This window comes from Lucilia sericata, unplaced genomic scaffold (genome assembly GCF_015586225.1).
Source record: "Lucilia sericata isolate MDLA Ls3-8-SP2 unplaced genomic scaffold, ASM1558622v1 Contig001557F_arrow, whole genome shotgun sequence".
Lineage (NCBI taxonomy): Eukaryota > Metazoa > Arthropoda > Insecta > Diptera > Calliphoridae > Lucilia > Lucilia sericata.
Genome location: NW_023995480.1, coordinates 55,129 through 68,774, shown reverse-complemented (window position 1 = coordinate 68,774; position 13,646 = coordinate 55,129). Strand labels below are relative to the sequence as shown.

General features: G+C 40.5%; 2 protein-coding genes across 2 annotated transcripts; one reads left to right on the top strand and one right to left on the bottom strand.

The window, feature by feature from the left end:
- The first annotated feature begins 10,557 nt into the window (after positions 1-10,557).
- Positions 10,558-11,003, top strand: LOC119611920 (histone H4). Its single transcript, XM_037967613.1, has one exon. It carries the CDS (start codon positions 10,621-10,623, stop codon positions 10,930-10,932), a length of 312 nt encoding a protein of 103 aa, XP_037823541.1. The 5' UTR covers positions 10,558-10,620; the 3' UTR covers positions 10,933-11,003.
- Positions 11,004-11,915: 912 nt separating this feature from the next.
- On the bottom strand, positions 11,916-12,444 carry LOC119611919 (histone H2A-like). The gene has a single exon (XM_037967612.1). The coding sequence runs from the start codon at positions 12,382-12,384 to the stop codon at positions 12,010-12,012; it is 375 nt and encodes a 124-aa protein (XP_037823540.1). The 5' UTR covers positions 12,385-12,444; the 3' UTR covers positions 11,916-12,009.
- Positions 12,445-13,646: the final 1,202 nt, after the last annotated feature.

The window sequence follows — 13,646 nt, the reverse complement described above, 5'->3', positions numbered from 1 at the left end:
GTGATCAGTGAACGTGTGCAGTGCTCTGAGCGGATAATCAATTTTCATTTCATTTTCATTTTTATTGATCCCATTTCAAATTCATTACATAAAAATTCAGTTAATACTAAAAACAATTTCAAAAATATTCCTTACATACTAATGTATCAATAAAGGACATCCAAAATACATCAATAAAATAGCTTAGCTATATCCATCGTTACAGATAATTCTTTTCATTCTCATGTATTTCCCCAAAAAAGGGATTAAAAAGGGACACATAACAAAACTTAAGACTAAAAACACTTAAAACTACATAATTATAAACTAAAGATAGAAGAAGAAATATTAACAAAAGATTTAGAAAGAAATATATATATACAAAAGCTGATAGAAGAAGTTCATTGCGCGGTATTGTATACCGTGTCATCAATATTCAAGGAGTGGATTCTCCTATGATAAAATAGGAGGTCTGCACTTCCATAGAGGAGACCAGCTCCCCTCAGGGTCAATAGGTCCACAGGGGAAAGATACCTAGATATCCGAACGGTCTCCAGATTAGATATCCTGTCAAAACATGCCCTCACGAGTTCATTATCCAATGAACGAGATCTCTCCAAAAATTTCAAACCCATATCCACCATAAAAGCGTCTATTCTCCCAAATTCCATTGCCCTATAAATAGAAGCACAAGATGGTCTACGCAACACCCCATCCGGTCCTAGTCGAGGTTTCATGCCAAGACATGCGACCAGCACACCACGCTCCCATCTCCTAAGCCTCTCCATCTGGGATGAAGAAATTCCAAACCAGACTGGAAAGGCATAGGAAACGAGAGGACGGATTATCTGCCTGTACAGAAGAAGTCGTAGCTTCCTGTCAAGGCCACCATTGCGCCTCAGTATCCTCTGATAGGCAGAGTATATCCTCTTCGCTTTCTCCAGAGAATGATCAATATGTCTGTAATATTCAAAATTCTCATGAAAGACAACGCCGAGGTATCTCATTCTATCAGAGGTACTAATCAGTTTTCCGCCTATCCTCACACATGGTACATATGATCTGCAATTCGGATAGATGTACTTTCGCCTCCCTTTGAACATAACTGTCACAGTCTTGCCTATGTTCAAGTTCAGTCCCCATTTAATAAAATAGTCCGATAAAATGTCCAAATAGTCATTCAGTCTCTTGTTCACAGTCCGAGCCCTGGCTCCCGAAGAAGCGACAAGGATGTCGTCCGCGTATATCAACAATAAGAGATCCTCAGGTGGTTGAGGAATGTCGCTCATAAATATATTATAGAGGACAGGTCCAAGCAAGGACCCTTGCGGCACTCCTGCAGCAATGGATCCTTTCTCGGATAAGTCCTCTCCTACTCTAACCCTATACACGCGGTCCCTAAGGAAACTATCCACCATCCGACACACACCAGCTCCAAATCCCATGTCCATCATCTTACAGACTATGCCATCATGCCAGACCGTATCAAAGGCCTTTGCAAAGTCAAGGCTGACCGCCAATGTGGGACGTCTATTATTTAAACCATTCGCCACATAGTCTGCAAATACCATCAAGGCATGGGAAGTGGAGTGGCCACTCCTGAATCCAAATTGGAAGTCCCTCAGTACATCTCCGTCAATAATCCTCTCGTTTATCCCATCTAGAATAAAATATTCAAGTAGCTTTCCAAATGCAGGTAGTAGGGATATTGGCCTGTAGTTCCCACCCTGTCCAGGATCAGATCCTGGTTTCAGGATTGGAACCACTAAGGCCTCCCTCCATGCTGCAGGAAAGTACCCAATATTTATACAGTGGTTAAAGAGAATTGCCAGATATTCCCAAGTCCTAACGTCCGTCTTCCTCAGTACAAAGTCTGGTATACCGTCCACACCACTCGACTTCTTGCCCGATCGCCTCTTAAGTGCATCACGGATAGATGCAGCGTCAGTAAATTTAAGTCCATTATATGTCCCAGTAAGGTCTACAGTTCCCCCATCAGCGGTAAAAGTATCACAAAATGTGGTCAATGGCGTCGTTCTGTCCAAGTTAGCAACTTTGTCCGCAACAGTCGAAGCAAATGGGTCAGAGCGACCCGATTGGGCAGGATGATGTTCCTGGAAAAAGCAACCTGCCAGCAGATTTGCCTTCCCAGGATCATCAGAAATAATCCTGCCCTGCGCACCAACCAAACTCCCAATTCCAGGACGAGTATTAATACCCGCTGCACTCTTCACTCTTCTGTAAGTCTTATTATCGGGTCGGATTCTGCTCAGAAAGTCCGTCCAGTAGTCTCGTTCGAAGGCAGCTATCGATCCCTGAATGATTCTGTCCAAATTACGAATCTCGGCTCTTAGAATATTGCATCTACCAGGTTCGCCACATGTCCTCAGTCTTCGTCTAAGTACTTTCTTGCTGTCAATAAAATGCATTATATGCGATGGAAGTCTCTCCATGCCCCTACCCCGTACAGACACTCTAGGTATCGACTGCTCCATAGCATCAGTGAAAGCCCTACTCATTGCATTAATGCACCTATCGATATCGTCCCTAGAGACATTACGATCAATAGGTAACCTGTCGCCATCAAGATTAGCAGAAAGAATTGTCCTAAATTTCCGTATGTCCATTCGGTCATAGTCGTACTTTGTTGTCGGTACACGTGTCGCACAGTCATCTGAAAAGAAGTTCACTTCTACAGCCCTATGGTCTGATTCGTAATCTAAGGTCCTAAGTCTACCCCCAGTTACTGTAACTATATCTACAGTTGTCATAAAAATGTCAATGTACGATGATAATACCGCGTTTATCCTTGTAGGTCCATCTGTCCTTTGTATGTCCATTTCAGGACAAGTCAGTAAAAAGTCATGAAGGTTACGTCCGCTCGGATTCGTATACGGGTCCCCCCAATAGGGATGTCTAGCATTTAGATCAGCACCGATCACAACACTACCATCCCTAGCGAGATCCCGTATAGGTTCAAAGACACCAGCATCCAAAGTAATACCCGGTCGAAGATACATCGAGATCACGGTGATATAATCACCATTCACTTTCCGTATCCTGACCGCAGTATTCTCCACCGAACCAGTATCAAGAACTACCTCCACCGATTGGAACGAATCCCTCACTAGTACAGCTGTACCACGTTCCCGTCCAATGTGCCTGTCTCGTCTATATGTTCTATAACCCTTTACGTCAAATTTGTGGCGAGAGCCCAAACAGTGCTCAGCCAATAACAATACGTCCGGTTTATGTTCAATTAAGAACAAATTCAAATAGTGTCTACGATGTCTGGAGACAATCGAGTTCACGTTAATAAAAATACATTTTATTGTCCTAGCCATCTTGTCCCAAAGTCATTAATACCCCAAGCAAGGCGCGAGTCTTGTCACCGTCATTGTCCAATGTCCTATATTCCCTAGCAAATCTAGAGATCTTTCCCAAACATTGTAGGAATCCACCCCCAAGAAGTCGAGAGCAATCCCTATCCATCATATCATAGTGAACCATAGCATCCTCAATCGAGGGTCCTGAACCAACCGAATTCGCATGACCAGAGGCACGTGGTGCCACAAAAGACCCATCATTTACCGAAACAGACCTGGCTGCTGCGGCGTATGAGACCCCTTTCGAAACCACACTCCTACCAGTAGGCAAGTCACGGGTACGTGGGGTGTTCCCAGATGCCCGCTTAGCCTGCAGTTTACGGAGAAGCTCCGCTCTACGTGGACAGTCGTTCGAGCTTGCAACATGCCCCTCAACCTCACAATTAGCACATCTGACTGGCAGACCAACCGCCCTAATAACCTGTCCAGTGACAGGATCAGTAGACAAAGTTTCATGAACATTGTCCCCCTTACGGGGAACAAGGCACTTACCCGGGCCATGAGACCCAGCGCATTTCACGCACCTAAAAGGCATTCGACAGTTCGTGGAAACATGTCCATATCGCTGGCAATTGAAGCACTGAGTCACCCCCTTTCTATCAAATTGTCTAATGTGCACTCTGCATCGCAGAATGTAACGTATCTCATAAAATTTCCTGAAATCAGAGTCCCTGGTCATCTTTAAAACCCATTTGTCATTACCTAATCTAGATAAGCTAATAACATTCACGCTAATCTGGAGACCGCCCAGATACTCCGTTATCTCACTCGGCTCGAACGAGCACGGTAGTCCCTCTATGACAACTGAAAATGGACGAAGACCCTTTGGGGTGTAGGTATAAAAATTCACCTTCTGATCTTCCAATAATCCTCTAACCTTCTCATAGTCAACCAAAGTGCAGACCCCTATGTTAGCTACATTCTTTCCTAAAATTTTCACATTGTAATTCTTATGACCTAGTATATTATCAATGGAAACTATCATCTTCTTAACATCTATATCATATGTAGTAAATATTGGTACAGACTTACTTTCACTCTTCTGGGTTTTCTTCTCCGTCACAGTTGAATTCCTGGATGAAGTACTCTTGGGCTTGGGTTTAACTGCAGCTTTCTTGCTGGTTGTTGCCGCTTTCTTGCTGGGTAATGTTACCTCCTTCTTCTTTTCAGCCTTTGCTTCAGCTACCTTACTCACATTGCTAGAACTTGGCTCTACTACCGCATTTTCCACTATATCATCTGCTTCCATATCATCTTCACTGGAAGTTGTTAGGCTTTCAGCATTTTCCACATTTTGCTTATAAAGTTCAAAAAGTCGATCCATCTGACTCTTTAACGAGTCATTTTCCTTCATTAGATAGTCAATTTTGAATTCACTTTGCTTTTCCAGCTCAATTAATTTTTTCTTAAGCTCTTCATTATCTCTCTGAGCTTCAGATAACTTCTCCTTCAGCACATCTTCATGAGTTGTCCTTTTCCTCTTTTTAGAGGAATCAACGTTATCTTCATCACCCATGATAGATGATGGTACACTCAAATTTCATGCCCAATACGGGTCTTTCAAATGTCCACACAAATTCAAAATATATGAAAATTTTTCAAAATTCACAAAACACTGCCTACTGTATACAGCTAGGCCACAAAAGTTCCAAAATTATGTTCAAAATTAAAAATTGTTGCCTCCTATGGGCTTCTCAAAATTTAAATTATCCACAATCAAAAACACTGCCTACTATACTGGATAGGCTTCTCAATTCTACATATAAGTGTCACTGCCTACTATTTCGTTGAGGCTTCTCACTTTTTCATAGCACCGCACAAGAAATTTCACTGCCTACTATAATTCTTCAGCTTCTCAATATTTCAAGGCACTTATTAATATCACTGTTCACTAATGCGCTTATAGCACCGTACACTTTGGCTGTTCGCACTGAACTCTCTCAACAAACTCGCGGATAATCAATAATTTTTTAAAAGTGCTTTGTAAAAGTGAGAAGCCTAGCTTTTATAGTAGGCAGTGAACATTTTTAAGTGACATTTGAAAAAGTGAGAAGCCTGGCTACTATAGTAGTCATTGTGAAATATCATTAAGCCCTCAGGATTGTGAGAATCCTATAGGAGGCAGTGAAAGTGAAAAGACACTATAATACTTAATTTTGCCATTTGAGTGCAATTTTGGGACATATATTCGTGTGAATAGACATTTTATTGTATTGTGATTAAGATTTGATTATTTCGTACCCTTGATAGGGTGCGAATAGAACTTATTCACCATGGGGGAGGATGAAGATCTGAACCCACACAAGAGAGCCCATTCTGGAGTGACCATGAGTGATCTCCAGCGTATAATTGAAGAGCAGAGCCGTGAAATGGCTGAACTTCGTGCCGAGAATGCAAAATTGCATGAGGCTATGAATGGATTTTTGAATAGTGGTGATGTTAAATTCTCCACAGAGGAGAATATTACGACTGAGGACGACATGGTCGTTGATGAACCAGTTGCAAAGAAGGTGAGGAAAGTTAAGAAGCAGAAGAAAAGCAAAAAGTCTTCTGGTAAAAAATCGAAGAATGAGAAAAACCAGGCTAAAGCCGTAGCTGGTTCAACTGCTGCCATTGATAAAGGTGCTGTTAGGAAGAATGTTGTTGCTGAAAACGCAGCTGCCTCTTTTGAAGGTCTAGATGACAACTTTAATGATAATGTTCCTGGTTGCAGTCAAGCTCAACGGGATAATGCTGTAAAGAATAGTATAAGTAAGTCTAAAAATATTCCGGTTATTACTGCTTATAATGTTAATATTAAGGAGATTACTCAGGTTATTGACCAGGCCCTAGGCCATTGTAATTATAACATTAAACTGATGGGTAGGAATGCTACGAATATAGGGGTTTGCACCCTCATAGATTTTCAAAAGTTGAAGACACTACTTGTTGAACGGGAGGTGAATTATTTTACGTATACCCCTAAGGGGTTAAGACCATATTCATTGGTCATTGAGGGTCTGTCGGGGACCTACACTGTAGATGATGTGAAGGGCTATCTGGGCGGTCTTAAGATCAAACTTGAGATTATTAGGATAGTGAAATTTAATAACGATAGGTGGCTCTTGCAACTTTCGCGTGAGTCTGATATTGATTCCTTTTTGGACTTACGCTACATTTTACGTTGTAGGGTGAACATTAGGAAGTTTAAGAGGGGGGCGATCACGCAGTGTTTTAACTGCCAGCGTTTTGGCCATACATCGACGAATTGCAATATGCCATACCGCTGTGTTAAATGCGGGGCATCTCATGGCCCGGGGAATTGTAGTATTCCCCCTAAGGGCAATGATAATGACGAGACTCTTGTGACTGATCCTGTCACTGGACAGGTAGTTAGACGAGTAGGGCATGTTGTCAGATGTGTAAATTGCGGCGTGGATGGTCACGCTGCCAGCTCGAAAGAGTGTCCACGCAGGATTGAATTACTGCGTAAGATCGAGGCGAAGAGAACGTCTAGTGGACAGAATGGGGGATTACACCGACCTATGTCTTCGAACGTTAGGGCTGGTTTTTCGTACGCCTCTGCTGCGGCGGCTGGCACGTCTAGTGGTGCCACTACTAGTGGTTCGTCAGGTAGCGCATCTGGCCCTGGGGTGGACTTGAAGGGTGCTTTAGCACAGTTTGATTTTATAGACAAGGACTGCAAACGCTTTTTTGGTGGTGGGTTGCTCAATTGTCTGACGAAGATTGGTGGTTTTGCGCGCGAATATCGTGCGTTGAACAACGATGAGGCTAAATCCCGTGCTTTGCTGGGAATGTTAATGTCACTCCAACACAATGGCTAGGACAATTAAATGTATATTCATCAATGTGAATTCGGTCGTCTCGAGACACAAGAGACACTATTTGGGACTGTTTTTGGACAGACATAAACCGGACATATTGCTTATGGCGGAACACGGACTTAGTCCTCGTCATAAGCTGGACATGAGAGGATACTTGACATTCAGACAGAACCGACAGAATGGACGAGGAGGGACAGCAATACTCGTTAGGGACAGCCTTTCGTGCGAGAGAATTTTAATAGATACTGGGAGGATTGAGAACACTACAGTACGCATTCACAGGGTGAGTGGTGGTGCCTTAACTGTGGTGTCTTTATACCGTAGACCGCAGGACTCACTGCTAGCTGGAGATCTTAACTCGATCGTGGAGCTTTCGAATGATGGTGGCGTGGTGATCGGAGGTGATCTAAATGCCAGACACTCATTCTGGGGTGATACGGTCACAGACTCTAGTGGTAGAGTTCTGCGTGATCTACTGCTGAATAGCCCTAATTTGCAAATACATCCAACTGATGGCGCCACGAGGATCACTGCTCACTCTTCCTCGCACATTGACGTTATTATGACTTCTGTGGACATGGTTCCACTATTGACAGGTGATGGACTCAGAACGCTCGACTACGAATCGGACCATAGGGCGGTGGAAGCCATATTTGGCATAGATGACTGTGTTGGACGTATTAGACCAACTAGATTTGACTTTGACAGAATGAACCGTGTACGTTTTAATACCATACTATCTGAACGATTGACGGAATGTTCTCTACCAGTGGACAGAAATGTGACTGAGGGTGAAATTGACGAATGTATTGAATCTATGAGTCAGGCCTTTAGAAGTGCAATGGACGCATCTATACCAAAGATCCCAGTGGGTAGAAGGGGACTTATTCAACTTCCGCCAAATATCTTGCACTTCATTGCTGAGAAGAAGAGACTGCGTCGTCTGGCACATAGATGTGAAGACCCAATACGCTGTGCTATCGTAAAGGCTGACATTAGGAACCTGGACAGAATAATACAAGGCGCAATTGCCGTACATGAACGTGAACACTGGACGAAATTCTTGAGTAACATAAAACTAAACAACAGAACGTACAGGACAGTTAAGACAGCTGCCGGACTTAATCGACATGTAGGGGTACATGATTTGGTTGATATGGAAGGCTCATTAGTTTCTGATGATGTAGGAAAAGCTGCCATCCTGGCAGAACACTTCTCTCACGTACAATATGGACAAGACTCAACTAATGATCCATTTTCCGAGACTGTTAGGGACAGAGTATCTACACTACGTAACAGAACACCTCTGAATACTTTTGGTAACGATATTACTGCGGACGGAGTGGACTCAAATGGACAGGGCCTGATTACGGCCGGGATGATTGGGGCTTACTTGAAAAGGAGGGCCAATAAAAAATCTTGTGGACCAGACGGAATTCCTGACATAGTACTGAAGAGGACACGTACTGTAACATGGACATTCTTGGCGACATTGATGAACCATTGCGTGAATATAGGTTACTTCCCGAGGGCTTGGAAAAAGGCTTTGGTTGTCCCAATACTTAAACCTGGATCTAACCCTGGACAGAGTGGTAATTATCGGCCCATTTCTCTTCTCTCTCCTTTTGGTAAACTTTTGGAGAGATTTATTTTGGATAAGATTAATGACAGGATTTCCGATGGTGACATCCTGGCTGACTGTCAATTTGGTTTTAGAAGAGGGCACTCGACCAATCACGCCCTAATGGTTTTTTCGGACTACGTTTCCCGTGGTCTGAATAAAAGACACCCTACCATTGCGGTCAGCCTGGATTTTTCCAAGGCCTTCGACACAGCTTGGCAGGAGGGCATCTTGTTTAAGATGATTGAAATGGGCTTCGATAGGAACACCTGTAGGATGGTGTGTGATTTCCTTACGGATAGATCATTTAGTGTCAGAGTAGGTGAGGCTAAGTCGGACAGTAGAATTGTGTCAGCGGGCGTTCCACAGGGATCTTTGTTGGGGCCAGTGTTGTACAATATTTTCCTGTCTGATATACCCAAACCACCAGAGGGTGGGCTCTCACTGATCTATGCGGATGACATCTTGATCGCGTCATCGGGTCCCCGGGCGAGGATAGTTAACAATCACGTTAATGAATATCTGGCGATATTGGCACCATATTTCGCGAAATGGCGTTTGCGACTGAATATGGATAAGACAGTGGCTGTGATGATTAAGGGGAAGCGTAAGTTCTTGTACCCCAATAGCAGGTCTTTCATTCCATCCATATGGATTGGTGATGAGTGTGTTAGGGTGTCTGACAGGTTCAGATATCTGGGTGTGATCTTTCATGAGAATTTTGAATTCTACAGGCACGTGGACTATATTTTGCAATCCACCAAGCGTACCTACGCGATGTATAGGGGTATCCTCGGACGTCAGGGGCTAAATAGGCAAATAGGACTTCTGCTCTATCGCCAGATAATTCGACCACTTATGTCCTACGCCTTTCCAATCTGGTCCAGAATTTCATCTGCCCAGATGGAGAGGCTTAGGATATGGGAAAGAAGGATTCTGGTAGCATGCTTGGGTCTAAGGCGTAAGCTCGGACCTGATGGCATCTACCGGCGTCCATCATGTAGGTCGATTTATAGGGCGATAGATTTCCAGAGAATTGACGCCTTTATGATCGATAGGGGAATCAGATTTCTGGAAGGAGCTCGTTGTCTACAGAACAATTTAGTTAGGGAATGTTTTGTAAGGTCGGGTGATCTGGAGACTGTCTTGGCATCACATTACCTGTCCCCGACCGACCTTCTGATTTTGAGTGAGTCTGATCTTCTCTATGAGGGTGCAAATCTCTTGTTCTATCACAGGAGGATAAATACCTTTGATATACGTAACGTGGTTTACAACACCGCTCAGTAGGCCATGGGCCAATCTTTTGTGAATATTTCCTTCTTTTGTACATATTCTACTATATCTTTTGTAAATAATTTTTCATTCTTATATTAGTTTTAAGTTTAGTTTTAAGTAAAATTGAATGCCTCCTTTTTTTACCTTTTTTTATGGAATTTTTTACGAAGAGTGATACATTAAATGTAACTTATATAAATTTATTATAATATGGTAAATGCTATATATATGTAATTAGTGCTATTTGATAAGTTCTTGCAAAGCACACAGTGCGCGAGGAAAAAATATTTAAATGGATAGTTAGTTTTAAGTCGACATATGTAAATTGATTTTTTTGGATATTAATAAATGAAATGAAATGAAAAAGCAATAAACAAGGGTGTGTGGCCATGTATTGTACATTTGGTGGTTGATTTGTTAAACGAACAAGAACAGAAATTTAGTATAAATACCAGTGATCACCGCTAAGAAATTATTAGTTCTTGTGAATCATTTGTGAAGTGTGTTTTAAGTGAAAAAAATAAAGTAAAAAATGACTGGTCGTGGTAAAGGTGGAAAAGGCTTGGGAAAAGGTGGTGCTAAACGTCATCGTAAAGTGTTGCGTGATAATATCCAAGGTATTACCAAGCCAGCTATTAGACGTTTGGCTCGTCGTGGTGGTGTAAAACGTATTTCTGGTTTGATTTACGAAGAAACTCGTGGTGTCTTGAAGGTCTTTTTGGAAAATGTTATCCGTGATGCTGTCACCTACACTGAACACGCCAAGAGGAAAACCGTTACCGCTATGGATGTCGTCTATGCATTGAAGAGACAAGGTCGTACTTTGTACGGTTTCGGCGGTTAAACATTCATCATATTTTTATATTTTGCGGACAATTTTTAATAGAAAACTAAAACAATCGGTCCTTTTCAGGACCACAAAATGTATTTTAAAAGAGATTTTTATTTATTACAAACTACTAAATATTATTCAAAAATATGAAAAATTATACCATATATAGTATTTGACTTTGAGATTTTTTTTATTTATTTGAGTATGATTCAAATATATTTTAAAATAATCATATTTTTTGGTTTTTTATACAATATTTGTGTAGAAAATTTCGTTTGTTTACAATTTATTTTGCTAAATGAACATTTTTCACACATTTCTTTATAATTTATGCATTTCTTTACCTAAAACCTTTTAAAACAAAAATTAAATTTTGCCGACGGCAAAACGATATATTTTGCCGACGGCAAAATTAAATGTTTTTATAAGAACATTTTTTTATTTTTTTTTTTTTCTATAAAATGTCTATTAAAAATACTTTTAAATAGAATAAAAAATAGATAATTTTTATTATTATTTTATAATCAATTTTAAGCATAAATGTTTTGACAAAGAAAATAATAAACATAAAATTTCTTAGTTTTGCTTCAGTTACGGATATAACAATAAAAAAAATAAAAAAAGAAAACAAATTTCTAAACTGTACGTAGAGAAAAGCGAAATGTGTACACGAAAACAATTCCATCATCGGCATACAAACAAAGATTCGTATTGAAATAGTAACAACAACATTGTTATTTTTTGATGTAGCTACAGTTGTTTGTGTAAAAGCAAAACAAACAAGAGTAGGGATGATTGAGATTTAAACGATTTTTGAGAATAAAAGTAATATTCATAGAATAGGAGAATTATAAAGAACTGTATTGCATGTATAATATATAACATATACATTGTATATTATTAAAGGGAAATATTAAAATAACTAAAATTTATTTGTATATATTTTTAATAAATTGTAATTTATAAAACAAAATTTTTCTCTTTTTGAAAATGAATTTGTCGTCCTGAAAAGGACGGATTGTTCTATTTTTTGTTATACGATGGTCTGTATTATATTTTCTCGATGTTATTTCTTTAGTCTTGATTAATTTAGGCTTTCTTTTCTGTTTTCTTGGGCAAAAGTACAGCTTGAATGTTTGGCAAAACACCACCTTGAGCAATCGTTACACCAGATAATAATTTGTTCAGTTCTTCGTCATTACGAATAGCCAATTGCAAATGACGGGGAATAATTCTGGTCTTTTTGTTGTCACGAGCAGCATTACCAGCCAATTCAAGAACTTCAGCAGCCAAATATTCCATAACGGCAGCTAAATATACTGGAGCACCGGCACCAACACGTTCAGCATAATTGCCTTTACGTAACAAACGATGTATACGACCGACGGGAAATTGCAAACCAGCACGATTTGAACGAGACTTTGCCTTGCTCTTAACTTTTCCACCTTTACCACGACCAGACATTTTTCACTTTATTATTTTTAGTTAACACTTCACTTTAGCACTGAATACACAAAACTAATATCATTTCAACATTTCATTTCATTTCATTTCATTTTTATTGATCCCATTTCAATTCTTTACAATATATTCAGTATTAACTAAAACATTTTTCAATATTTCTTACATACTACATGTATCAGTAAAGAACTTTCAAATAATATCATAAAAATAGCTTAGCTATATCCATCTTTTCAAACAATTCTATTCACTCTCATATATTTCCCCAAAAAAAGGGATTAAAAGGGGACACATTTGATGCTTAAAACTATTACAACAAGAACTTAAAACTAAAACACTTAAAACTACATAATAAAAAACTAGAGATAGAAGAAATATTTACAAAAGATTTAAAAGGAAATATATACAAAAGGTAAGGGTAGGGGTTTATTGTACGGTATTATATACTGTGTCATCGACATTCAGGGTGTGAATTCTCCTATGATAAAATAGGAGGTCTGCACCTTCATAGAGGAGACCGGCTCCCCTCAGGGTCAACAAATCCACAGGGGAAAGATACCTAGACATCCGGACGGTCTCCAGACTAGACATCCTATCAAAGCATGCTCTTACGAGCCCATTGTCCAAGAACCTAGATTTCCCCAAAAATTTCAAAGCCATACCTATCATAAAGGAGTCTATTCTCTCGAATTCAATTGCCCTGTATATAGAGGCACATGACGGCCTACGCAACACCCCATCAGGTCCCAGTCGAGGTCTCATTCCGAGACATCCGACAAGCACACCACGCTCCCACTTCCTAAGTCTTTCCATCTGGCATGAGGAAATTCCAAACCAGGCTGGAAAGGCATAGGAAATGAGAGGACGGATGATCTGCCTGTACAGCAAGAGCCGCAGCTTTCTATCAAGGCCACCATTGCGCCTTAGTATCCTCTGATAGGCAGAGTATATCCTCTTCGCTTTCTCCAGAGAATGATCAATATGTCTATAATATTCAAAATTCTCATGAAAGACAACGCCCAGGTATCTCATTCTATCAGAGGTACTAATCAGTTGTCCGCCTATTCTCACACATGGCACGTATGATCTGCAATTTCGATAAATGTGCTTTCGCCTCCCCTTTATCATAACTGTTATAGTCTTGTTCAAATTCAGGTTCAGTCCCCATTTAGCAAAGTAGTCCGATAAAATGTCCAGATAGTCATTAAGTCTCTTGTTCATAGTACGAGCCCTGGCCCCCGAAGAAGCAACAAGAATGTCGTCAG

Bases quoted from the DNA above. Each gene is read 5' to 3' on its own strand.
- LOC119611920 (XM_037967613.1), top strand. From the start codon at position 10,621: ATGACTGGTCGTGGTAAAGGTGGAAAAGGCTTGGGAAAAGGTGGTGCT.
- LOC119611919 (XM_037967612.1), bottom strand. From the start codon at position 12,384: ATGTCTGGTCGTGGTAAAGGTGGAAAAGTTAAGAGCAAGGCAAAGTCT.